The sequence below is a fragment of the Mustelus asterias genome, chromosome 19, assembly GCF_964213995.1.
Source record: "Mustelus asterias chromosome 19, sMusAst1.hap1.1, whole genome shotgun sequence".
Lineage (NCBI taxonomy): Eukaryota > Metazoa > Chordata > Chondrichthyes > Carcharhiniformes > Triakidae > Mustelus > Mustelus asterias.
The window spans coordinates 45191693-45218392 of record NC_135819.1 but is presented as its reverse complement, the minus strand read 5'-3'; the positions used below and the strand labels follow the sequence as shown (position 1 = coordinate 45218392).

The 26700-nt window shown below is 42.4% G+C and overlaps 1 protein-coding gene across 2 annotated transcripts in view; it reads right to left on the bottom strand.

The window, feature by feature from the left end:
- Nucleotides 1–26700, bottom strand: part of apaf1 (apoptotic peptidase activating factor 1) — a 203918-nt gene that overhangs the window by 116005 nt on the left and 61213 nt on the right. For both annotated transcript variants that reach the window (XM_078235466.1, XM_078235467.1), the window contains exons 11-16: nucleotides 25176–25289; nucleotides 11927–12111; nucleotides 6705–6831; nucleotides 4988–5113; nucleotides 4692–4823; nucleotides 132–257 (exon numbers count right to left, since the gene is read on the bottom strand). In XM_078235466.1, the coding sequence (XP_078091592.1) occupies nucleotides 132–257; nucleotides 4692–4823; nucleotides 4988–5113; nucleotides 6705–6831; nucleotides 11927–12111; nucleotides 25176–25289 (810 nt within the window). The remainder of the gene's footprint in view (nucleotides 1–131; nucleotides 258–4691; nucleotides 4824–4987; nucleotides 5114–6704; nucleotides 6832–11926; nucleotides 12112–25175; nucleotides 25290–26700) is intronic.

Genomic DNA, 26700 nt, shown 5'->3' with positions numbered 1-26700 from the left:
CACATAAAGTACACGGGAATATTTTGTTAAAGGGTTGAATTGAAAGAGTGCAATGTCATTTCTGTAACATCTGCGAATGCACAGAATGAAATGCAAACTTAAACTGTAAAAGAACCTAAGATGATGCATACCTTCACTGTTCCATCATTAGAGCAGCTGGCTAGATATTGGTCATCAGGTGAAAAACTGCAGTGGTTAACATAACCCCTGTGGCCAAACAATGTGTTCCTGCAGCCTTTCCCTTTCAGGTCCCATGTCTAGAAAATACAGAAGAGAAGTAACATTAGATTAGTTGAAAGGGAAAGAAAATTTAGTTCTAATTTCGGCACTGCATTACAAGCATTTTACCCTCTATCCTTTCTGGATATGTGGGGAAGGCGGGATCAGATTATTGAGTTGGATGATCAACCATGATCATAAGGAATGGTAGAACAGGCTGGAAGCACTGAATGGCCTGCTCCTGTTCCTATTTTCTAAGTTTCTATGTTTCCTCACCTTGAAATAATTTGAAGTCAATTGTGTAGAAAATGAAAAGCTACTAATGCACAATACATTGCCCTTACTACAATAACTTTTGGGTGCAAAGATCTAAGTGCAGCATGCTTTAAAAATTCACAAAGCAAAAAACTAAAGTGATCCGCACATGGTCAGCGACTATTAGGACATTAAAACATCAAAAACAAACTTAAATTTAGAAAAAAACTGCACGTAATATTACTGGAAAACAAATTTGCTTTACATTTCCTAGATTATATGAAATACTTCAAAAAACAAGTACATTGATTGCATGGCGCTAAGAATCCATCTATCCAAAAATAGCCTGCAACTGTGTGACACATTACTGTGCACAAAGTGATGCAGTATGTACCTGGTGGTGTTAGCTCCATGAGAAGCTAATGCAACAACAAAAATGAAGCATTTTAAATGCATACTACTAAAAATATCATTTGTACGTGGTATACAGAATCAATTAAAGACTTGTTTAATTGTCTATCCATTTAATCAACTATTGTGCCATTGGCTTAAGTTTTTCCATTACTCCATACCCATTTTTAAATATATCTTCATAAACTTCCTGAAGTATCCATCAGATCAGTTTAACATTCATACCTGTTATACTATGGGAAGAACACCCGGCAGGCAATATAAAATAAGGGGCGCAGGAGTAGAGAGATCTGGGTATACATGTGCATTAGCAATTGAAGGTGGAAGGACAAGTGGAGAGGGGAGTTAAAATTTTGTTATTAATAAGGGCATAGAATATGCAAGGAAGTTATGGTGAACTTAGACAAGATACTAGTTAGACCTCAACAGGAGTATTCTGCAAAGTTCTGGGCGCCACACTATAGGAAGGATGTGAATGCATTGGAGGGAGTGCAGAAGAGGTTCACAAAAATGGTTCCAGGGTGAGAAATTTCAGTTACGAAGATAGATTGGAGAGATTGGAACTCTTCTCCTTGGAGAGAAGCAGGCTGAGAGGAGATTTGATGGAAATGTTCAAAGGGGCTGGACAGAGTAGATGGATTACTTGAATATAAACAATGTGCATGGGTATGGGGAAAAGGCAGGAGAATGGCATTAAATCATAATATTCATTTGGAGAGCAGGTATAGACATGGTGGGCTGAATGGCCTCCTTCTGCACTGTAGCAATTCTGTGATCCTATGAATTAATAACCAGGAGTAAACATAAATAGCCAATATACAACAATAACAAATATATTCTAGTCAACATGACTTTGCACGGGAATATGTTATCTAAAATGCCTCAGATTTCTTTGAGGAAATGATATTCCAAGGGGACGAGGGAAACCTAGAATCTCAGAATTGTTACGGCATAGAAGGAGGTTCTTGACCCATCACGTCTGCACTGGCTCTCCAACAAGCATCATGACTTTGTGCCATTCTCCTGCCTTTTCCCCACACACCTCCACATTGTTTTTATTCAAATAATCATCTAATGCCTTTCTGAGTGCCTCGATTGAATCGGCCTGTTCCAGGCTACACTTCCAGGCCGTGCATTCCAGCCCCGAGCTACTCGAATGGGAAGAAGTTTCTTCTCGTGTCACATCTGTGACTTTTGCAAATCACTTAACATCGTTGCCCTTTCGTTCTTGATCCTTTTACGAACGGGAACAGTTTTTTCTTATCTACTCTGTCCAGCCCCCCCATGATTTTGAATATAGCTCATACGATGTGCTGCACTGGTTTCTCCAAAATCCTCCGATAAAGCCTAGACGGACGCTGAAAGCAGCGGAAAGTCAAGGCAAAGGCTGGATAAGCAGATAAGCAATCAACCGAAGGAAAGAAAACTGCAGGTAAATTCTGTATGTACCTTGGTGGGGGAGTACTGAGTGGTCTGCCCCTGTTTTGGATAGAGGCCTCTACTGGTCTTAGCCAAGTTAATGATTTAGGTATAGAAGCCCAATACAAGCTCTTCATGTTTTCAAGAGATACCAAACTAGGTTACCAACAACCTGAATTAATATAGCACATTTAATGTAGGAAAATATCCCAAGGCACTTCAGAGAAGTAAACTCAGTCAAAAACACGCTACAAAAGGTGTAAGAGGTATCAGGAAGGGTGATCAAAAGCCTGGTCAAAGATATTGGTTTTAAGGAGAACTTTATAGGAGGAGAGGGATGTGGAGAGACAGAAGGTTCAAAATAATAGAATTCCAGAGTAAGGAGCCTTGATGGTTAAAGGTGAATAAGATGAAGGGGTGCAAAAAATCTCAAGAGTTGGATCAAGAGGGGGGGTCGCACAGCTGGAGGAAGCTCCACAAATAGGGAGGGGTACAAAACAATGAATGGGTTGAAACATAAGAATTTTGAAATGGAATTTTTGCAAGAGCCAACATAGATCAGGAAAGATAGGGGTGACGGGTGAGCAGCAGATAGTGCAGCATGTGATTTGGCAGCAGAGTTTTGGATGAGCTCACATTTACAGAAAGTGTAGGATGGGAGACCAGACAAGTGAGCACTGGAATAGTCAAGTCTGAAGACACCAAGTAACTAAAGGCCTAAAATGGGGAGCCAAGAGAGTGGTGTTGGTAAATTCTGCAAATATACTGACAGATTCAATAAATTCAAGCTATTAAGTGACAGTAAAAAAACAAACTAACATTAACTGTACATAACCACATATTAAGGGCGACACGGTGGGACAGTGGTTAGCACTGCTGCCTCACAGCACCAGGGACCCGGATTTGATGCCCGGCTTGGGTCACTGTCTGTGCGGGGTCTGCACATCCTTCCTGTGTCTGTGTCCAGGTACTCCAGTTTCCTCCCACATTCCAAAGATGTGCAGGTTAGGTGGACTGGCCATGCTAAATTGCTTCTTCGTGTCCAAAGATGTGTAGGTTAGGTGGATTAATCAAGGTAAATGCGTGGGGTTACAATGATAGCTGAGGGGAGGGCCTGGGTAGGATGCTCTTTTGGAGAGCTGGTTCCCCCTATGGGCTGGACAGTCTCTTTCTGCACTGTAGGGATTCTATGCTTCTATATGAGGACACCATGGATTGTGTAAAAATAACTAAAAGGATAACTAAAGATGTATCAGAAAGTGAAATGGGTGCTATACAGTAGTAGATTCAGCGATGAATTTGTCAAATTACAGTGGGGCTGCTATTAACAAAACAAGTAAGGTGCTTATATTTTATCAGAAGATAGCAAACTAAAACTGCAGTGTGCTGTCTGACTATACTTTAAGTTCATCTGTTCAGTTTTTAAAACATGCAAAAGGTAGTGTAAATTTGCTGTAATGGGTGCCCACCTTTGCATTTAGCTTTTGCATTTTCCCTTATTCTTTCATGTGGGTGTCGTGAGCAAAGCAATTGTCCTCGAGTTGAGTGGCAGTTAAGAGTCAGGAATGGGGTTGACTTCTAACTGGTCTAGCAAGCCACTTAATTCAAGGGCAATTATGGATAAGCAACAAATGTTGGCCTTGCTCTCAACGCCCACGTCCTACGAAAGAATAAAGAAAAAACATGAAAAAGAAAATGCTTTGAAAACTCAAAAACCTCACTGGGTATCCTTATTATTTGCTTTTCATTGAATCACAGAATAACTTCACCATTTCTACATACAAGGGGTGTCACAGTGTGGGCCATCTACCATACAACTTCAAACTGTCATTCAAAAGTAAATTAAAGGAATACAACAAGTTAACTCTATTTTCTTTAAAACAGTTCATATATTCTGAATTCCTGCTTTTTAAAAAAAACATATCCTACATTTCTTTTGCTTCTATGGATAATTACAGCTATATATAAATAGTTGTAGCCTATGTGTACTGGTATGTTCCTTTACAGTTTCAGAAGTGATGGGAGAATGTGGTGCCTGTTGCACGCCCTGCAAGCTATAGACGAGGATTAGGTAATCATTTTGGAACCTGGACATGTTATCATGTACATGCCAGAAATAGGGCATAAGTTTTCAGTCAAAAAAAAAACTTGGTCTGCTCATGGCAAGCATTGTCCAGCAATGAACAGAATGTTGGGGACAGAGATCCAGTAGAGCTACACCTCAGCAAGAGTAATAGATTGCACACTGCACGTTAAACACACTCATTATTACAAAATAGCACTTCATTCGATTTACTATGAAGTACCGTCACGAGCTGCATTAGCATTTACAACAGCTATACATCTTCAGAGTAAAGCAAACCAAACTCAAAAGATAATTCACTTACTTTCAAAAATGTGTCATTGGAACAGGTCGCCAATAGAATCTTATGCCGTGAATGTGAAAAACGACAATAATTGACTTGCTCATTATGTTCATAGTATGTCTGAAATAACTGTCCAGTTAACACATTCCAGACCTAAAGAGAAAAAAGATACATTAGCTAGTCGGGAGAGAAGGTCAATGCTATTGAGGCAGGGCTATTAAACAACACACTTGCAATACAGTGCATTGCAAGCGGCTCTAGATATGAAAATGTGACTGAGAAAAACAAGTCATCCACTTCTGCTGACGGTCCCCTACCTTAACTTTTGCATCTGATGAGCACGTGGCTACGAACTTGTCGTCTGGTGAAAATGCACAGCACAGAACTTCATCATCATGTGCCAAGACTTCCAAAAGTTTCTCACCTGTTTCACTTTTAAAAATCTACATCATAATTTAAAGAAAATAGGGAATTTTGAAACACAACTTTGCCACTTTGCAGAATCATTATTTCACTGATCCAAAGTAAACATTCTTAGACACGTTCCTGAACACACACATACACAGAAGGTAATTTCAAAGCTTTCCATCAGGTTCCGATTTACTATATTCCTTGATTCAATTAACACTTTGAAGTGTGTACGCAGCAATGTACTAAATGATATGTTGTACAAAGGGAACATTACATATTGTATTGTTCCTTGTCATACAGCTCTGGAGGGAAATACTTTTTAAAAAATTTCCAATTGACTTCTGCATCGAGGCACATTTTGATTTTTAAATTGACACATGGCAACTTAGCAGTGCGCTTGGCAGTAATCAGTGGGAATTGGTATTTTTTGTCCTATGGTGGTTGTGTTACTGGATTAGTAACTCAGAGACCTGGACTAATAATTCAGAGAACAGGAGTTAAAACGTCATCTTAACAATTTCAAAATTGGTATTCAGTTTTTTTTTAAAACTTGGAATAAAAAGCTGGCGCCAGTAAAGGTGAAGCTGGATAAAACTCCAGCCAGTACACTCACATACCATAGGGAAATAAATCTGACGTCTTTGCCCAGCCTGGTCTGTATGTGACTCAACTCACACAACAGTATGGTTGACACTCAATCGTCTCTCAAGTGGTCTAAGCAAGTTTGTGTGGTTGAATAAAAAAGAAAGCAAGAACGTTTTGAACTTGATTTCTAAATTTCATACTGACTGCGGAGGAGGCAGTTCCAAGTGGTGAGAAATTATGATAGTTTTAAGTTGGGTTGACAACATTGAGTCACAAGCTGTTTCCTAGGATTAATCTGCTCCCAGGTTGGCTTTCGGGCTGTTTTAAGCATGTGCCTCCTACTCGTCCCAGAGCACTCCCCATCACTGATGTCACCAGAGCAATCCAATACCAAAGGGACACCCAACTCAAAAGATCTCTGGTTGAGTATATTTTTTTAAATGCTGAATGGAGAATTACTTCAAATTAAAAACATTCCTGCTAAGCTTTTCTTCCTTTTCAAAAGAATGGCAAGACATGTTTCAGGTCACATAATAATAAATGTGGTTTCATCGAGCAGTTTAATTGCAAGAGGTGATACGGACTAAAACTACACAAAATAACATATGGCATGATGTTTAGAAATTGGAGATAGTCTTAGGATAAGGGGTAGCAAATTTAAAACAGGATTGAGGAGAAACTATTTCTCCCAAAGGGTTGTGAATCTGTGGAATTCGCTACCCCAAAGCGCAGTGGATGCTGGAACAGTGAGTAAATATGAGGAGTTAGACGGATTTTTTTATTGGTGATGGGTTGAAAGGTTATGGGGTGAAGGCAGGAAAATGGGGATGAGGAGCATATCAGCCATGATCGAATGGCGGAGTGGACTCGGTGGGCCAAATGGCCTAATTCTGCTCCTGTCTTATAAACTTATGAGATACTTTAAAAATCATGACAGTATTACCATTTTGCCCCTTATTTTTTTCTAGCACAAAATAGCAGGATAACTCAGAACAGATGACATAATTATATATTGCTATTTTAATGGCAGTTATTTACCTGCAAGGTTTTATCTGCTCCACAAGAAGCTATCTTCAGTCCATCATAAGAAAAGCAAGCATGGAAAACAGCATCACTGTGAGGTCGAACAACAAGGCGGGACAAGGTCTGCAAGGTCTTCTTGTTCCTATTATTTGGAAATGTTTATTAACCTATAGCCATTAAGTACTTCGAAACACATTGTTCTAGCCATTTCTAAACACTACAAAGTTCTGAATAACCAACTTGGTCAGACAGAACAAATGCAAAGTTGAAAGTGGCGAAGAGGCTTCCATAGTAGGATAGGATACTATAAAGAACCGTGACTGAGCGAAAGAGTTCCAAAGTGAAATTGAAGTACAGCGAATGCTGGAAATCTGAAACAGAAAATGTTGGAAATACTCAGCAGCTTAAGCACCACAAGTGGAGAGAGAAACAGAAGTTACTGTTTCAAGGTGCTCATCTTTAACTGGAACTGGAAAGTAAGGCATGTAACAACAGGTTTTGAGCAAGTACAGAAGTAGGGAGAAGAGAAGGAGATACAATAAGGAAGATCTATGATAGACAGGAGACTAAATGGCACAAAGTAAAAGTGGATGGCAATGGGAAAAGTAAAGAAGTGAAAGATGGGTCCAGAGGAGCTGTTCATGGACAAAGCAGAATCATTACCAAACAAAGCAAAAAATACAAAAAAAACAAGGAAAATAGATAACAAAAAAAGGGATGGAGGACATGATGTGAGAGTTCCAGAGCTTGGGGTCAAGGTTTTTAAAAATTTTGCCACGAAAGAAAGATTCTCAAGATTGGGTGGGAGGGGGGCTAGGGGCGATTTCTCCCACAACAGTTGGAGAATAGCTGGAGTACCCCCATCAGTTACACAGGGTAGACCAATGGAACTGTGCCCCTCAGACAATCATCCCCAAAATTGAGGACACTGGGGCAGAAATCCTGCCCTATCAGAGCTGCCAACTACTCAGAGACTGGCAGCTCTTCATTGCCATTAGCGCCACCGGAAGCAGTGGAAATTGCTGGTAATGTACCCAACCAGGGGCCCAGAATCCTAGACTCCCAAATGGGTCAATCACAAAATGAAATGGCAGCTTTCGGTCTAATTTCTTCTGGTCAACCTGTTGCAAAGATTTTAAGGGAAGATTAACAAGTGAGATCGGTTTTACATAATACAATATATTTGTCAAGGACAGGTTGCCTCCTTATTGAGGAATGATTCCACCTATACTGCCTGCTTTTAAATTACCCAAGCAGCAGTGTAGTTCCATTTTGCTCATAATTTAATCACCTCAAATACAAGCATGATATAATCCTCAACAGACACCCATATCCACATAATACAGGGAAGTGTCACTGAGTAACAATGGTGAGGAGGATGTCTGTACAAAGTTCTCTTTCCTGAGCTCAGCAGAAATTTCCAGCTCAAAGGTGGGTGAGAGTAGCTTGGGTGTCGCAGGAGAGAGGACATGGGAGTCGGCGGCAAGGACAGGGGGTGGTGACTTGCGATGGCCCATCCACTCCCCAATTGCCTCTGGGAAGCCACGAGCAAACCTGACAGAGCTTGCTGAGCAGCCTTTGGGAGGTGCGTGAGAGCTGTGTGGCTTCCATTTAATCCATGGACCACTAAATTGCGGTGGGCTCAGGGATAATTGGCACAGTTGGTTCACTAATGAGCCTAATTGACATCCCACCACCAACAGGCAGGATTCCTGCATCATGCTCTTCCTGCCCCCAAATCAGCTCATCAACTGGGGACAGTTTTCTTGGCAGAGCGGAAACCAATGCCCAACTCTCTCGGGCCCCCGCGCCGTCATGCTTGCTCTGGCAGACTCAATTAAATTCCACCCCAAGAAGCAGAAATGGCCAAAGTTAGAAGAGCAGGGTATTAGAATGGTGGGCTGGAAGAAATCGCAGAGATAGGCAGGGGAAAAGCCATGTTCAATTTGTCGATGTTATAGAGCAGTGAAGCTAATTGAGGTCAACAAGAATGGGTAATGGGAAGCATAGTTCAGTGTGGGTGCAGTAGAAATTTAGGGTAACTAGGAGTTTGAGAATCGGACAAAGGAAACATCGCAGAAATCATGCCTTGACCAAAGTGGTCCTGACTAGCTGGCAGGGCTAAAAGAAGAGTTTCAGAAAGTGAGCACAGGACCAAGGACTCGGAGCGGGAGTGGGGCAGAGAACTGAGGTGGCAAGCACCAGAGAGCTCAGGGTCACCCATGTGGACTGAAGTTCCTGATCACAATACAGACCCACACAAAAACCTGCAACCCAGAAAACCAGCCATTCACCCTAACCATTGGGGTTTAACCTACAGCTATGCAGTAATAATCTCGTACTTGGTTTCAGAATCCCTTTATTCCCTCTTCTTTCAATCATTTATCTAACCAATGCTTAATACTGATATGGTCTTTCAACCATCAACAATTTGCTATGCTCCAAGGAGCTTGCTGTTTCCTTTCAAAACAGAAACAAATTGTGTAGTTTCAAACTATTTGTTCTGAAAACGCTTCAGTTCAAATTGTGTAATTTATTCCTGGGAGCTTCTTTCCACTGTGGCACTCATTGAGATAAGAATAAATGAAATGTAAAGGGAGTCAAGAAGCTCTGTTTTAGCAAACTCCTGATGTTATCTAAACAATCCATGTATTACTGGGCTGAAGACCCTCCCTTAAGGTTACTTTAAATGAATGTTTCTTAAATTAAATGAATGTATCTGAAATTAAATGAATATATTTGAAATAAAATAAAATAAATCTTATGTTGAAGACAGCCCCAAAACATAATCTTACAAACCTCAGAAATTGCAATGACATTTTAAAAGAAATATAATACAGAAATAACAGCAGCAGTCCACTGTACTTCAAAATTTCAAGCCACAAAATAAAACATCACTTCCCTCTCTAGTGCAGACAAATTCTGGGTTTCGGTGAGGTCAGAGGACTGCACGTACTAACAGATTCAGCATGCTTTTCTAACAAAAATAATCTCTGCATAGATAAGGCCCTTCTACTCGAGGGAAAAATAAGTGCGGCAAATGTTTCCGATACAACACTATTTTGCAGTTGTTTTCATCATTAGGTAAGACAGGAATAACAACATGGATTCATAAATGTTATAAACTGTAGTGGCGAGTACACCACTACAGTAACTGACTTCACTAGTAAATTTTTAGAAGACTGTGTGCCAAAGAAGTAAATCCGTGTGTTCCCCAATCGGAAACAATGGATGAACAGGGATATCCACTGCTTGCTGAAGTCCAGGTCTGAGGCGACACTGACCTGTACAAGAAAGCCAGATACGATCTAAGGAGATCTATCAAAGATGCCAAAAGACAATACCGGACCAAGCTAGAGTCCCAGGCTAGCCACACCGACCCCCACCAACTATGGCAAGGTCTGCAAGGTGAAGGCACATAAAATCGTCGGCTCCAATGCACCGCTCCCTGATGAGCTCAATGCATTCTACGCCCATTTTGAGCAAGAGGTCAGCGAGAACATGTCCTCCACCCGGGAAGCCCTGGATGAACTGGTATCTGGGGTCATCATTGCAGATGTCGGAACAGCTTTCTTGAAGGTCAACCCACGGAAAACGACTGGCCCGGATGGGGTACCAGGACATGCACTCAGATCCTGTGCGGATCAGCTGGCGGGGATATTTACAGACATCTTCAACCTCTCTTTACAACAATCTCAGGTCCCTATCTGCTTCAAGAAGACGACCATCATCCCGGTACCTAAGAAAAACCAAGCAGCATGCCTTAATGACTATCGGCCAGTGGCTCTGACATCCATCATGATGAAGTGCTTTGAAAGGTTAATCATGGCACGAATCAATTCCAGCCTCCCGGACTAGCTGGATCCATTATAGTTTGCCTACCGCCGCAACAGGTGCACAGCAGATGCCATTTCCCTGGCCCTGCACTCAACCCTGAAACACCTAGATAACACCTATGTCAGACTCCTATTTATTGACTACAGCTCAGCCTTCAACACTATTATTCCCACAAAACTCATCTCCAAACTCCGTGGCCTGGGCCTCGGCACCTCCCTCTGCGACTGCATCCTGAACTTCCTAACTCACAGACCACAATCAGTAAGGATAGGCAACAACACCTCCTCCACGATCATCCTCAACAGCGGTGTCCCACAAGGCTATGACTGTGTGGCCAAATTCCCCATCAATTCGATTTTCAAGTTTGCTGACGACATCACCATAGTAGGTGGGATCTCAAACAATGAGGAAACAGAGTACAGGAATGAGATAGAGAATCTTTCCCTCAATGTCAACAAAACGAAGGAGATTGTCACCAAATTCAGGAAGCGTAAAGGAAAACATGCCCCTGTCTACATCAACGGGGACGAAGTAGAAAGGGTCGAGAGTTTCAAGTCTTTAGGTGTCCAGACTACCAACAACCTGTCCTCGTTCCCCCATGCCGACACTATAGTTAAGAAAGCCCACCAACGCCTCTACTTTCTCAGAAGACTAAGGAAATTTGGCATGTCAGCTCCGACTCTCACCAACTTTTACAGATGCACCATAGAAAGCATTCTTTCTGGTTGTATCACAGCTTGGTATGGCTCCTGCTCTGCCCAAGACTGCAAGGAAGTACAAACGGTCGTGAATGTAGCCAAATCCATCACGCAAACCAGCCTTCCATCCATTGACTCTGTCTACACTTTCCGCTGCCTCGGCAAAGCAGCCAACATAATTAAGGACCCCATGCACCCCGGACATTCTCTCTTCCACCTTCTTCCTTCGGGAAAAAGATACAGAAGTCTGAGGTCACGTACCAACCAACTCCAGAACAGCTTTTTCCCTGCTACTGTCAGACTTTTGAATGGACATACCTTGCATTAAGTTGATCTTTCTCTACACCCTAGCTATGACTGTAACACTACATTCTGCACTCTCTCGTTTCCTTCTCTATGAACGATATGTTTTGTCTGTATAGCGCGCAAGAAACAATACTTTTCACTGTATACTAATACATGTGACAATATAAATCATATCAAATCAATTATCAGTTTTAGACAAATAAACTGAGATGGAATTGAAGCTTCCAGGGTATAGGCCAAATAAGGGCAGAAAACATATGGAAATCAAGTTATAAAGTCAATTAACTTCAATCCCTTTTGAAGAAGATAGACATCAAATTATTATGATATTTGCTGAATTAAGCTTTTTTGCTCAATTAAGCTTTTTTTGACATTATGCCACCTTCGGATACTGACATCCATTCCAAGTACACAGCTCCTTTTTTTGCCCATTCCACAGCCTGCAGGTTTGCCTGCCGATACACTTCAGAGGAATCCGGCTGACAAAGGCCCAACTGTACAATATCCGGGAAGGGTTTCTGCACAAGGAGATGGCCTTTCAAAGACAAGAATTCTTGAAAATTCTCCCGTACTGCGCTGTTCTGGAAAGGAAATAGTACATCAGTTTTCACCTTCATTATGTACATAATACAATATTAATAAAAGCTATAAAATATCAAAGCAAAATACTGCAGATGCTGAAAATCTGAAATGCAAACAGAAAATGCTGGATAAACCCAGCAGATCTGGCAGCATCTGTGCTGAGAAAAATAGGCTTAATGTGTTGAGATCAAAACGTTAACTGTTTCTCTCTCCATAGATGATGCCAGATCTGTTGAGTTTATCCAGCATTTTCTGTTTTCATTACAATAAAACATTATGATTTCTGAAAGGATGGCAGATTAAAACGCTCTACATTGTGAACCTTAAATCTCAAATTCAACGGAAAATAATGTCATATCGTTTGAAATATCACCCTATTGACCTGGGTTTTGGGTAGAAGTGACAGTGAAACCATCAGCATTCGCTATTCTTATTCCTCATGGTCTTGCACCTTGCTCTTCAGCTTCTTCTAAGGATTTCCAATTTGCAATTTTGAGCTGTCTAGAATCATGGTTCTCTTTTCCCCCTGTAGGTTTACATTCCTCTAATCTTCCTTCCATCACCTCCTTCAGCAAGTTCTCACACTGCAGAACATGGCCAATCCAACCATGTTGCCTTCCCTCGATGAAATTCACCGTCAATCTTCCCTTGATGATATTCAGCAACGATTTTCCCTCAATGATACTCACTATCGATTTTCCCTCAATGATACTCACTATCGATTTTCCCTCAATGATACTCACTATCGATTTTCCCTCAATGATACTCTCTATCGATCTGCCCTAAATGACATTCACTATCGATCTTCCCTCGATGATATTTACTGACGATCTTTCCTCAATGATACTCTATTGATCTTCAATCGATGATATTCACTAACTATCTTTCCTCTATATTCACCGTCTTCTCCACTGTCCTGTCACTGTCTTCATTGCTCTGACAAGATGCTTCCCAAGTACTTAAATTGTGATACCTGTTCTTGCTGTTGATCATTTACCTTGACCTCTTGCTTTCCCATTGTTAGACCTAATTTTCATTTTTTTTTAACATTAATTTTCACTCTCTAAGCCTTCATCATTTTATTCATGTAGGAAAATTTGCAAACGACTAGATCTAGCAGAAGTGGCTAGCAAAGGATTTACAGATACTGATGAATAGAATGACTAACTTGGTGAAAGCTTACAGAATGAAAGTGCAGCAGATAAAACTGTTAAAATCTCTTGTTCAAGGGGAATAATAATGTGGAATAAATTATAATTGTATCAACTAGGTTCCTCGTGGGTATGGGCGTAAAAAAGGTTGGGTTGAATCTATGACTGGGCAAATTATACATATTTTGTAGAGAGAATGAAATTGATAGGCTGAATAATTTTCCTTCAGTCCATATTTTCTTGTATTCTTAAGTCCAAAGCAAACAATTGATTCAAAGATGGTACAAAAATAAAAAGACAATGACACCCAGTTTTTTAAAAAATTATGTTTTTAAACAGAATGAAAGCTTCCCAAGGTCAAGGCTTAAGGGAGAAAACATAGTCTATGGTCACTGAAGCTTAAACACTAAGCTGTGTTTTAATCATGTTTCTCATTTGGTAATTGGATGCTTTGAACCGAATTTTTCAACTCCTTATTAATCGCATTAGGTGCCAGTCAGAATTAGAACTCGTATTCCATAAAAAGAAATTAACAAACCTATTCAAATCTGACCTTGCAAAGTCATTGTACTCTGAACAAAATAAAAACGCTTCATTTTGGTCTTTTTCCGTAGAAAATTTAAGCAGCATTGCTTCAGTAACCATTCTAACATAGCTCAAGTTCAAATTTATGATCGGCAGAGTCCGTTTTACTTGCTGGTTTCAGTTGTGGCTCAGTGTTAGCGCTCTTCGTGCCCCACTGCAGAAATTTGAGTGGCAGCCTATATTTTATGCTCGAGTGCAATACTGAGGGAATGCTGCACTGTTGGAGATATCTTTCAGAGAAGACATTAAACAGAGATCCCATCTGTTCTTGCTCAGGTGGACATAAAAAAATGCCATGGATTTTGCACAAGAGCAGGGGGCGGGGTGGGTCTTCATAGTGTTCCAGTCACTATTTATCACCCGACAGCACTAAAACATATAATCTGGTCATTGCTGTTTGAGAGAGCTTGCTGTATCCAAATTGTTTGCCACAAAGATGTGCAGGTTAGGTGGATTGGCCATGCAAAACTTCCCCCTTAGTGTCACGGGGACTAGCAGGCTAAATACAGGTGGGGGTGTTATGGAGATACAGCCTGGGTGAGATTGCTGTCAGTGCAGGCTCGATGGGCCAAATGACCTCCTTCTGCACTGTTGGGATTCTATGATTTCCTGCAGTACAATAGTGACGACACTTAAAAAGAACTTCATTGGTTGCATAAAATGCTGGAAAAATCTCAGCAGGTCTCAAAGCACCTATGACCCTGCTGAGGGTGACCCTTTTTTGCTCTGACGAAGGGTCATTCAGACTCAAAACCTTGGCTCTACTCCCTCTCCACAGATGCTGTCAGACCTGCTGAGATTTTTCAGCATTTCCTGTTTTTGATTCAGGTTCCAGTATCCGCAGTGTGTTGCTTTTACTTCATTGGTTGTAAAGTGTTTTGAGATTTCTCAAGGTCGCGAAAGGCACAATACAAAAGTCACTCATTCTATCCTTTCGGCAAGATTAAATGTTCTCTTCTGGTTTGAAAGCAGCCAGTACGAGAAATAGAGCTGCAAATATTTGTAACAAAAATATATTCTTAGATTCTTACAAGAATCATGACTGCTTCTTCTGCGCTGATGAGCTGCAACTGAGTGGTGTGGTGGTGGATGATACTGGTCGAGTAATCCAGGAATCAGAAGTTTAAATCCTGCCATGCCAAGTTGTGAAATTTAATTCAATAAAAAAGGATAATTTAGGGGAGTAGCAGGAGGGAAAAAAACCCTAACTGTTGTGTCCTTTATGGAAGAGAATGCATCATCTCTAACTGTCCTGTGTGTGTGTCTGGTCCACACTACAAGATTGACAATTAATACTCTGAAGTGGTCCAGTAAATCACTTTATTGTACAATTGTTGCTGGGGCAGTAAAATGCCTGTCTGTGTCACTTCTGAAAGTTAATTTGAAAAATACAAGGGGAAGTGCCTGTGCAATTAAAGTTCTATTCCCCATTCAATCCTCCCTTTTGTCATTCTGTTGCTGAAAATCTCTCAAGACGTTCTAGTTTCATATCTCCTTTTAAGTTACGTAGACATGCATGATGCTGGGTGTGTTGGATTCTACCCAAAGGATCAACGTCGACTTCGTGACAAAAATCTAGGCACCTCTTGGGGTTAACAAGTACAACAAAATCATTTACTCTAACCCAGGAATTGAGCAGATTTATCGAATCTGATGAAGAATAAGTAGGCTGTGTTTGCAAATCTTCCAGTTTTTGCTGCGATTATTAAAAATGGAAAATATAGTGACAATTTAATAGTCAAAATGTATAATTGTTTAATTAAAGAACATGAACAGTAATGTAACAAGATAGTTTAATAATACAGAAATTAACAAGACCCATCTTAACGTTAATTGGATTTTAAGTAATATGGGTGGTAGGTACTATAAGTACATTACTAGGACCAAATATCCATAGTTTGTACCCGATTCTACTGCTGTCTTCCAGAGCTATTTGCACTTATGCAAAGAAGAGCCTATGACCAAAAATATGCACGCTGCACGCCACCAGTCAAACATATAGAATTATTTTCAAATCTCTATTTGCAACATATTGCAGTGCAGTGCCTTTCCCCATATTAAATTCAGTTTATTGTTAGGATCCGGTTATGCCGATGTTTCCTTGGCAACCCTGATTCTTAGCAGCATATGACCTTGTCTGTTGTACTGAGTGACAATCACAGTCTCTGTACTCAATCACTACATTGAGAGGCAAGATGCAACCCAAGCTGTCTCTTCTTATATTTGCCAATGGCAAGACAATTAAGCAGTAAACTGAAAACACTGATGGTCAGATCGGGTCACCTCGTAAGATCACACTGCTGTACAACGACTGAATGTAAAAGTCATTTGTAAATCTAAGGGTTTTTACTGGCATGAGCGGCAATCCACAAATATCTTGGACATTAAAAACTGCCAATAATAAGGTATTTTAATATTTGAAATTCATCATACATGACAATCTCCAAACTAATATTTACACATTCATTTAACCACACTTAAATTTAAATAACATCTTTTAAACAGGAATTTCAATTGCAACTCCACTTCATTATTAATGGCTGCCAGTGAAAACATTTTTATTTCCTGAACATGCATTGTAATAGCTGTAGCAAGTATTTGAAGCTGCATTGGAAGCTTATTGCAGTTTAAACTTATTCAGAACTATGTTTCACATGTTGAAATATTTAGCAGCATCTCCTGACTGTGTCATTTCTTATTAAATATTCAGGTAATTACTGCACTATGTTTTGTGATATATGTTTAACCTTTAACATTGTACAAGGGCAGGTTTCATTGTAACGTAGCCACAGGGGCTCTTCCCACTGACAAGGAATTTGTTGACTATTGTCCCTAGTTACTGTACCACTAATATAAATGTGTCAGGCAAATGGAAAGTAATAGATAAGCATGACTAATCTAATTGGAAAAGCAGATCATTACAATACACCATTCACAATTTTTACTATCAATGAGTTATGCAACTTTATTTCCATTGAGATTTCTGGGCGTACTCTGTTTACGTGAATGACAGAAATTCAACTGCATCTCGTCATCCTGAAGAAATTCTCAATTTAGACCTTGGGACACTCGTAATTAATATCGCCTGGTAGCTTAGGAATTTTGGATCACTGGAGCCATTTACTGAACTGAAAGTCTTATTAATCAAATCAGATTCAATAAGGAAGACACTACAGACAGCATTAACAATTTACAAAGCACATTACCATTTCTAAGTTGAAACATTGATCATTTTCATCTTCATCATGGCCTATACAAAAACGTCACTCTTTCCTCTCATGTATGACTACCTCAATAAGCAAAATATCAAACGGCTCTCTGTATTCTCCCAGTCACTCTGCACACGTTGCTGGTTACTTTTTGGCAATGTGAAAAACAGGAGAAGGCCCGATTCATTTGCCTATTTCAACGTCTGCAACGTTGTGCAGAGTGTGCTTGAAGGCCTCTGCCTTGCTGGTCATACAGCTTCTCAGTATCATTCTACAAGCAGTGCACTCCTTAACCTGGCAGCAAGTACAGGCATCAGGCCTGGGCTAGGCAGCTATTCGAACACTACATAGCTGTCACTTATTTTGATAAAATTGACTGACTTATTTTGCCCAAGTCTCTTATCCAATTGTTCCCAAACTGATCTTCCCTACTCCCTCTCCTTGCACTCCCCGGCCTCAGCTCTTGACCTGTCTCCTCCACCACAGAAATAATGTTGCTATCTTCAGCACTAATTTGCAGAATCCTACACATGCCAAGCTGCTAGGATTTTTTTCTTCTCCAATCACAGACTTCTCTCCATTCAGCATACTATGTTTACCTGAAAAGGGTCCTGGATCAAGTCATGAATCACTCTTGGGATTAGCAAGTGGTAAAAAAAGCAACCTTTAACATCACCTTCCACTGCAGAATCAATGGGCATCACGAGTTCACATGCTTACTGCAAGGACTATAAGCTCACTCTCATTATTTTGTTTTGTTCTGAATTTTGGTCAATGCTACAAGAGACCACAAAACCCATGATTGGCCTCAAAATTCCAAACAGTCAATGCTTCCTGGGTCTACTTACTGGACAGAAAATGCTTCCCCACCCTTACACCCCCCCCCACTCCCCAAAAAAGGACAACACAGCTCTTGTTACGAGCTCCAAGGAGGAGCAATTGTTTTTCATTATAAATCTATGGCTAAAGCCCTCTGGCACACATCTCAATGAGAATGAGTATTTAAAACTGGCAAGCTATCTGGAGTCTGCTCTTAGGAGGCTCATTTACTTTGCCAACATCCATGCCAATTAGTAGTAGCACAGAAAGAAAGCCAAGGACAGCAATCCCAACTAAAAGGGCCATTTGTTGCCAGGACCACATCCTTAAGTGTTTTAATAGAAGTGAAGTTGACATTCCCAGGTTGGAGTGCACATCATTCCAAGCAACGAAGTGTCAAACATGAGACAATTACTTATCAAATGCGGCAAAATAAAATCAGCAATTATTTTTCTGTTTTCCAAGTGCCAAGTTAATATCTTGAACACTAAAACACACATTTCTGAAAAAGGGTCATATTAGATTTGAAACATTAACTCCATTTCTCTCTCTCCACAGACGCAGCCTGACCATCTGAGCTTTTCCAGCACTTTGTTTTATTATAATGTCTTGAATATCCTGTTTCCACGGGATGCGGTTTAAAATAAACCAGAATCTGATGGAAGAAAGCTGCTCATCAAATCCGATAGTAAGTCAAATTGCCTTGTTGAATTTCTAAGTTCAACACCATGCTAACTCATAATACTTTACTGCACCCTATGCAAAGATACTGGACACTAATATATCAATGTACTCTTGCTATGAATGTTGTGAAATCAAAAAGGGGACTGGTTTCAAAAGGCAGGCATTCATTTCAATTTTCAAGAATTCACATTCCCAAAAGGAATCACAAACAATTCAGAATATATGAATTCTGTTTATCAGGAGTTCAGCAATCAGTATCACACCCACTGACCAGAGACCTCATTCAATGCTTTTGCTACTCCTAAAGATTTAAATTTGTACCTGGCACTTCAAAATGCTTCACATATAATGGAACAGTTAGGTGGGCAAATGTGACATCCATTTTGCACTATTCAAAGATACCCTAAACAGCTTAAGAATGATGATCTGTATTTCCAGGCTCCCATCCATTGACTCCGACTGCACTTCCCGCTGCCTCGGAAAAACAGCCAGCATAATCAAGGACCCCATGCACCCCGGACATACTCTCTTCCACTTTCTTCCATCAGGAAAAAGATACAAAAGTCTAAGGTTACGTACCAACCGACTCAAGAACAGTTTCTTCTCTGCTGTCATCAGACTTTTGAATGGATCTACCATATATTAAGCTCATCTTTCTCTACACCCTAGCGAGCTAGACTGTAACACTACATCCTGCACTCTCTCCTTTCCTTCTCTATGAACGGCATGCCTTGTCACTATAGCGTGCAAGGAACAATACTTTTCACTGGATATTAATACATGTGACAATAATAAATCAAATCAAATAGAATTCATAGTGGATTTAGGGAGGAATAGGCCAGCTAGATTCTGCATAATCATAGCTTCACTATATTATACTCTGGTCACTGACATTCCAGCTCCAAGCAGCCACCATACAAGAGAGGCAACGCTTCATCTGTAATTGCTGTGCTTTTTAAAGCCAACAATGCTATTGGGTCCAACTGCATTTTGTCAATTTAGGAACAGCATGGGGAATACTGCAAAATAGCAATCTGGGCACAAGAAGAATCAGAGCTAATACAAACTAAACGCTGTCTATGGTAGCATGAGTCACTGAGGCTGGGAGTGCTTTGGTTAATTAGTTTCACTAGGTTGGAAATCAAGAGTGTAAAGACCTTGTTTACACTTCTGAAACTATTAGGTTTACACTGAGTGCGCTTCTGTCCGGACTGCTTCAGTAGGCTGAAGTTCTACAGTGTCAAAAATAACGTGTTTCATCAGTATTAGCTGTGAGATACCACTATTCTCCAGAAGTACTAATAGAGTCATAGAGGTTTACAGCATGGAAACAGGTCCTTCGGCCCAACTTATCCATGCCGCCCTTTTTTTTTAAACCCCTAAACTAATCCCAATTGCCCGCATTTGGCCCATATCCCTCTATACCCATCGTACTCATGTAACTATCTAAATGATTTTTAAAAGATAAAATTGTACCCGCCTCTCCTACTACCTCTGGCAGCTTGTTCCAGACACTCACCACCCTCTGTGTGAAAACATTGTCCCTCTGGACACTTTTGTATCTCTCCCCTCTCACCTTAAACCTATGCCCTCTAGTTTTAAACTCCCCGACCCTTGGGAAAAGATATTGACTATCTACCTTGTCTATGCCCCTCATTATTTTATAGACCTCTATAAGGTCACCTCTCAGCCTCCTACGCTCCAGAGAAAAAAGTCCCAGTCTATCCAGCCTCTCCTTATAACTCAATCCATCAAGTCCCGGTAGCAGCCTAGTAAATCTTTTCTGCACTCTTACTAGTTTAATAATATCCTTTCTATAATAGGGTGACCAGAATTGCACACAGTATTCCAAGTGTGGCCTTACCAATGTCTTGTACAACTTTAACAAGACATCCCAACTCCTGTATTCAATATTCTGACCGATGAAACCAAGCATGCCGAATGCCTTCTTCACCACTCTGTCCACCTGCAGCTCCACTTTCAAGAAGCTATGAACATCTCTTTGTTCTGTAACTCTCCCCAACGCCCTACCATTAACTAAGTCCTGCCCTGGTTCAATCTACCAAAATGCATCACCTCGCATTTGACTAAATTAAACTCCATCTGCCATTCATCAGCCCACTGGCCCAATTGATCAAGGTCCCGTTGCAATTGGAGATAACTTTCTTCACTGTCCACTATGCACTATCCACTGTAATAAGATGTGCAGAGATTTACTCTGATAGCAAAGAAGGTTAAAGACTTGGAGGGGGAAAAAAAGAAATATCCCAAGATGATGTGCAGACCATTTCCAGCATGTCCATTTTCTGGACCAATTCTCAGGCAAGAGAAAGTTCCTTGTCAAATGTGAGAAAAATAAATCAGCTGAAATATTTTGTTATCACAAGGTGACAACTTAGTATTTTGAACACACTGCTCTCGGGGTGTCCAGTTAATCAGAAACTCTGAATCTGACAGATGGAAGCCAATTATCAAATCCTCAAGAAAACATTTCATGGAGAAAAATATGTTTGCTTATAACACAGGTGTCCATCGTGTTCCTAACGTACTAATTATTGAAGAACGAGAGACAGTAAGTAGTCAAGTTTAATAAAAATCAAAAAATTACAGAGATGACAGACTAGCAGACAGCACAGTTCTGCATATTAACAGCTGTCAAAGGGCTTGAGACACCTTTGAAAATTAACCATTTAACAACATTCAAAATAGTTTTAGTCATTGCACCAACGAGTTAAAGTTTCAGAATCCACAGAGCAGTGAACTGTTCCCAGTATAGATATTTATAAAGGAAACTAATAAACTGAAATAATGCAAAGTGGGGAATTTGGAGTGTGGTGAACTTTGAATATGCAATAGGAACATAGGAAATAAGAGGAGTAGGCCATTTGGCCCCTCTAACCTGCTCTGCCACTCAACGAGATTACGGCTGAACTTCTACCTTAATGCCATTTCCCCCACCATTTCTCTTGATGTCTTTACTATCTAGCTTTCAAGACACACGACAACGCAGAATCGCCGAGCAGAAACTGATAGCCAAGTTCCACACGCATGAGGACGGCCTCAACTGGGATCTTAGGTTCATGTCACACTACTTGTAACCCTCAACATACTGCCTGGGTTTGCAAAATTCTACTAACTGTCCTGGCTTGAGACAATTCACACCTCCTTAACTTATGATTATCTCTCTCTCTGTACCTGTAAAGACTCACATTCCAACCATTTTTCACATTCCAATCTGTAATTACCTTGCAGTTGTGTCTTTGCCTATATCTGCCGTGTTGGTGAACCTACCTCCACTCAGCTGATGAAGGAGCAGTGCTCCGAAAGTTCATGATTCCAAATAAACCTGTTGGACTTTAACCTGGTGTTATGAGACTTCTTACTGTAGAAAACAATTGATCACTGGGATAGCCAACTGGGATGGAGAATTCCAAAGATTCACCACCCTCTGAGTGCAGAATTTCGTTATGCATCTCAGTCCTAAATGGCTAATATGCTATCTAAAATATATGTACACATATATTTATATAACAGTATATTATGCAAACAAGTCAGGAAGGTTAATAATTTGTCTAATAATTTTGTTATATAAAGTTATAAAAGCAACTCTGAGCATTAATCAGCACTCCACCCTTGTCAATCATCCCCCAAGTAGCACACTTGTCTCATTTTATTGCAACAGGTCAACCATGAACTGAGTAGGTAATGGCGAGGGGGACCGCACAGGGGGGAGAAGGGTGAGGCGAGGGGGAACAACACCGCTAGGGAGCCCATTTGGAGGGGAGCGGGGGCGGGGAGGTAAGGGGCACCCAGGGCGGCATGGGGGGGACTGTGAGGTGGGGGGGGGGGGGGGGGCGTAAGGGGGGCCCCATGAGGGGGGGGGAGGCAGTGGAAGGGTCCCGCGGGGAGAGAGGTTGGCGAGGGGGCCCCGCGGGGAGAGAGGTCGGCGAGGGGGCCCCGCGGGGAGAGAGGTCGGCGAGGGGGGCCCCCGCGGGGAGAGAGGTCGGCGAGGGGCCCCCGCGGGGTGAGAGGGCGGCGAGGGGCCCCCGCGGGGAGAGAGGTCGGCGAGGGGCCCCCGCGGGGAGAGAGGTCGGCGAGGGGCCCCCGCGGGGAGAGAGGTCGGCGAGGGGCCCCCGCGGGGAGAGAGGTCGGCGAGGGGCCCCCGCGGGGAGAGAGGTCGGCGAGGGGCCCCCGCGGGGAGAGAGGTCGGCGAGGGGCCCCCGCGGGGAGAGAGGTCGGCGAGGGGCCCCCGCGGGGAGAGAGGTCGGCGAGGGGCCCCCGCGGGGAGAGAGGTCGGCGAGGGGCCCCCGCGGGGAGAGAGGTCGGCGAGGGGCCCCCGCGGGGAGAGAGGTCGGCGAGGGGCCCCCGCGGGGAGAGAGGTCGGCGAGGGGCCCCCGCGGGGAGAGAGGTCGGCGAGGGGCCCCCGCGGGGAGAGAGGTCGGCGAGGGGCCCCCGCGGGGAGAGAGGTCGGCGAGGGGCCCCCGCGGGGAGAGAGGTCGGCGAGGGGCCCCCGCGGGGAGAGAGGTCGGCGAGGGGCCCCCGCGGGGAGAGAGGTCGGCGAGGGGCCCCCGCGGGGAGAGAGGGCGGCGAGGGGCCCCCGCGGGGAGAGAGGGCGGCGAGGGGCCCCCGCGGGGAGAGAGGTCGGCGAGGGGCCCCCGCGGGGAGAGAGGTCGGCGAGGGGCCCCCGTGGGGAGAGAGGTCGGCGAGGGGCCCCCGCGGGGAGAGGGGTCGGCGAGGGGCCCCCGCGGGGGGAAGAGGTCGGCGAGGGGCCCCCGTGGGGGGAGAGGTCGGCGAGGGGCCCCCGCGGGGAGAGAGGTCGGTGAGGGGCCCCACGGGGAGAGAGGTCGGCATCCAGGCCTGTTGAGCATTGGCAAGGTGCCAGGGATGGGAGACTAGGGAGAGATTCTGGAGGGACGGGAAGAATTTGTAAGGAGGAGAGTTTAGAGGGAGGGGTGGGATTGAGGGGGAAGAGTGTGGACACTGGGTGATCAAAGAGAGAAGAGTGGTGACTGGAGGGAGTAAATGGGGTGTGTGCGAAGACTGGAGGGAGTGAGGGGTCAATTGTGCAGAGACTGCAGGGAACAAGGAGGGTGGGGAAGAGACCCAGAGAATTGGTGCATGGATGGGTGGAAAGTATAGACCCTGAAACTGAAATGAATTAGGGGCTGATGGGGATCAGCTGCTGCTCACAGCACGTACCGCACAACAGAAGTTTTTTTGGACTAAATGAAAAGCTGAAGAAATCAGATCTTATTTAAGTAATTACTTTCCTTGTATCTTTCAATGCAGGTTGCAAAGGGTTTTCAATAGTGTTGGCTAGCTTTGAGCTAATCACCCTAACCTACACATCTTTGGACACTATGGGGCAATTTAGCATGGCCAATCCACCTAACCTGAACATCTTTGGACTGTGGGAGAAAACTGGAGAGCCCGGACAAACCCTCAAAGACACGGGGCGAATATGTAAATTCCACGTAGACAGTCACTCAAGGATGGAATCAAACCTATGTCCCTGGATCTGATAACCATTGTGCCACCGTGGCGCATTTATGGGTAGGATTTTAAAGATGGCGAGCAATCATCACTCACCATCCTGAGAGTTGGCACGTAATGTCGGCACATAATGTGCTACCATCAAATCTCAGAAGCCCCATTGCCATTTAATGTGCACTCGTGCGTTGATTGGCAGTGTATAGGACTTCCACCCGCCCCTGGATGGAAGCCCCACCCATGAGAACTGTTGGCCAATCTTGACTATCAGCTCTCCAAGCCGTCTAACCACTGGCCAGCAGGGGTACTGCTGTGCTCTGCCCGGAACTAAGTCTCAGGACCGTTCTCAAGCTAAGTCCTAATGCTCAACAGCAAGGGGGGGTACAGGATGCCCTAGGGGTGGGACGATTGCAGCAGAGCTCCAAGGGAGTGAAGAGCACTCCAAATCTGAAGGGGCCTACAGTTTGAGTTCCCCTCCCTGCCAGAGATGGAGAAAAGCTTTTTTATTTTTAGAGGGAGGGGAGGGATTGAGGGGGAAAGAGTGTGGACATTGGATTGATCAAGTACAGGTACTTGTACCTGCTCCTGCCAGCCTGGAAATTGAGGTTGGGCAGGAAAAAGTGGCCACTTAAGAGCCTTAATAGGATGAAAGGGCAGGTTTCCTGCATTAGCTCGTGCCCACTCAATTGTGAAATTATATCTGGATCGTGGCGGGCGGGATTCCAGGCAGGAATCCCATCCATACAATTTTACTTTAAGAGAAAACTAAAAAATATTTACAATTAACTTGTTAAATTTTATTTCTTAATGTTCTCAATCGAGCCTCTGTTGGATTTTTGATCCAAGCTGCCCATTGATTGGAAACACAAGAGACTTCCACCTTAAAACAACAGAAAACACTATCAAGACTTAGCAGATCAGGAAGCATCCGTGGAGAGAGAGATTCTCTGTTGCTCTGTCCAAAGATGTTGCCTGACTGGCTGAGATATATTTTTCAGATTTCTAGCATCCACAGAATTCTGCTTTAGTAATTTGACTTGAACCATTGCTTTAGCAGCTCTCTTAGCAAGAGTTTCGCAAATGCTCGCACATGCAGCAGATATCTCAAGTCATGGTGAAACATACCTCTTCATCCAGTACGTGCCTATATTCCACAAAGTCATTTATCAACTGGGCTGGACCCATCAGTTCAGTCTTGGCCTTTATCCAATCCATCGAAAACAAAAGTGAATAGAGTTCCTGTAAAAAACCATTTTATAACATTCAGCATGTTTTTTTCTCTGATAACACAAAGGTGAAATAGAATGAATACTCTGGAGATCAAAGGGCAATCCACATTATTAGTTCCCAGGAAGACAACTTATTAAGCACAAATTGGTATTGAAAATGTTCAGATTGACTAAAAAAGGCAAGGGATAAGAATCTAAACTGCTGCTGGTGTTCAAAACTCTTCAAGCAAGCTGCAAGAATTTAATTGATTTTGTGCACTTGAATGAATGAGGCACCTTGCATATTGTACTCCATCTTTTGGGAGGTAGAAGCAGGGGTTACTGACAAGCTCGCCTAACCTGGATATAGCTTCCTGAAAGACAATCTCAAAATGCCACCGACTTAGCTCATAACAGAAGTCATAGTCCACAGCACCCTATATTATTAGTTGAAGGAATACATGTGATGACAATTGTCAAAGGAGCGAACCTCAATCAAATTTTATTTATTTACTAGTCACAGGTAAGGCTTGTATTAACACTGCAATGAAGTTACTGTGAAATTCCCCTAGTCGTTGCAGTCCGGCGCCTGTTCGGGTCAATGCACCTAACTAGCACGTCTTTCAGAATGTGGGAGCAAACCGCAGCACCCGGGGGAAACCCACACAGACACGGGGAGAACCTGCAAATTCCACACAGACAGTGACCCAAGCTGAGAATCGAATCCAGGTCCCTGGTGCTGTGAAGCAGCTTTTTTACCACTATGCCACCGTGCCGCCCAATTTCTACATTTTCATTAATTTTGTATACAGTTACTATATAAACTGGCCCTAAAAGTACACAAGAATTTATTAGAACATTTTAAATAAACATAAACCATCAGAATAAAGTTCTTATTCTATTTCATTAGACTAGAAGCAAGATCATAATTTTAATTAGGTTCTAATTACTGGTGCACTGTGTAAAACGTAAAAGGGCTTATCTGTATTCATTATATTTTAATAGTTATAGGGAAAGTTGAAATATTCACATCAAAAGCTATTACAGATTTAACCATTCTGGTGAAAATTACTGAGTTCCTAACTGTAAAAGCAAATTTATTAATCTATAAAATGAGAAATTTAGTACACTAGCTTATTTGAAATACCAACTCAATTTCTAATAGAACATTTCCATGCAAAAATTATCTAGTGTAACGCTCACTATCATTTCCTTTTGAAGCTTGCGGATAGATTTTTCCATTAGGAAACTCAATTGAAAATCATATCGAGAACTTTCTACTCAATTAAAGATCCCACCTAAGATTAAATAAAATGCCGTCCACTTTTTTCAAAAATGCACTTTATTCTTTTCTTGCCAAGTCGCTCACCAAATCCAACTGAGAAAGAGAGAGTGGGATCTTCTCCCAAGTCTCTGATAAAAGTGCCTCTCAATTGGTTGTT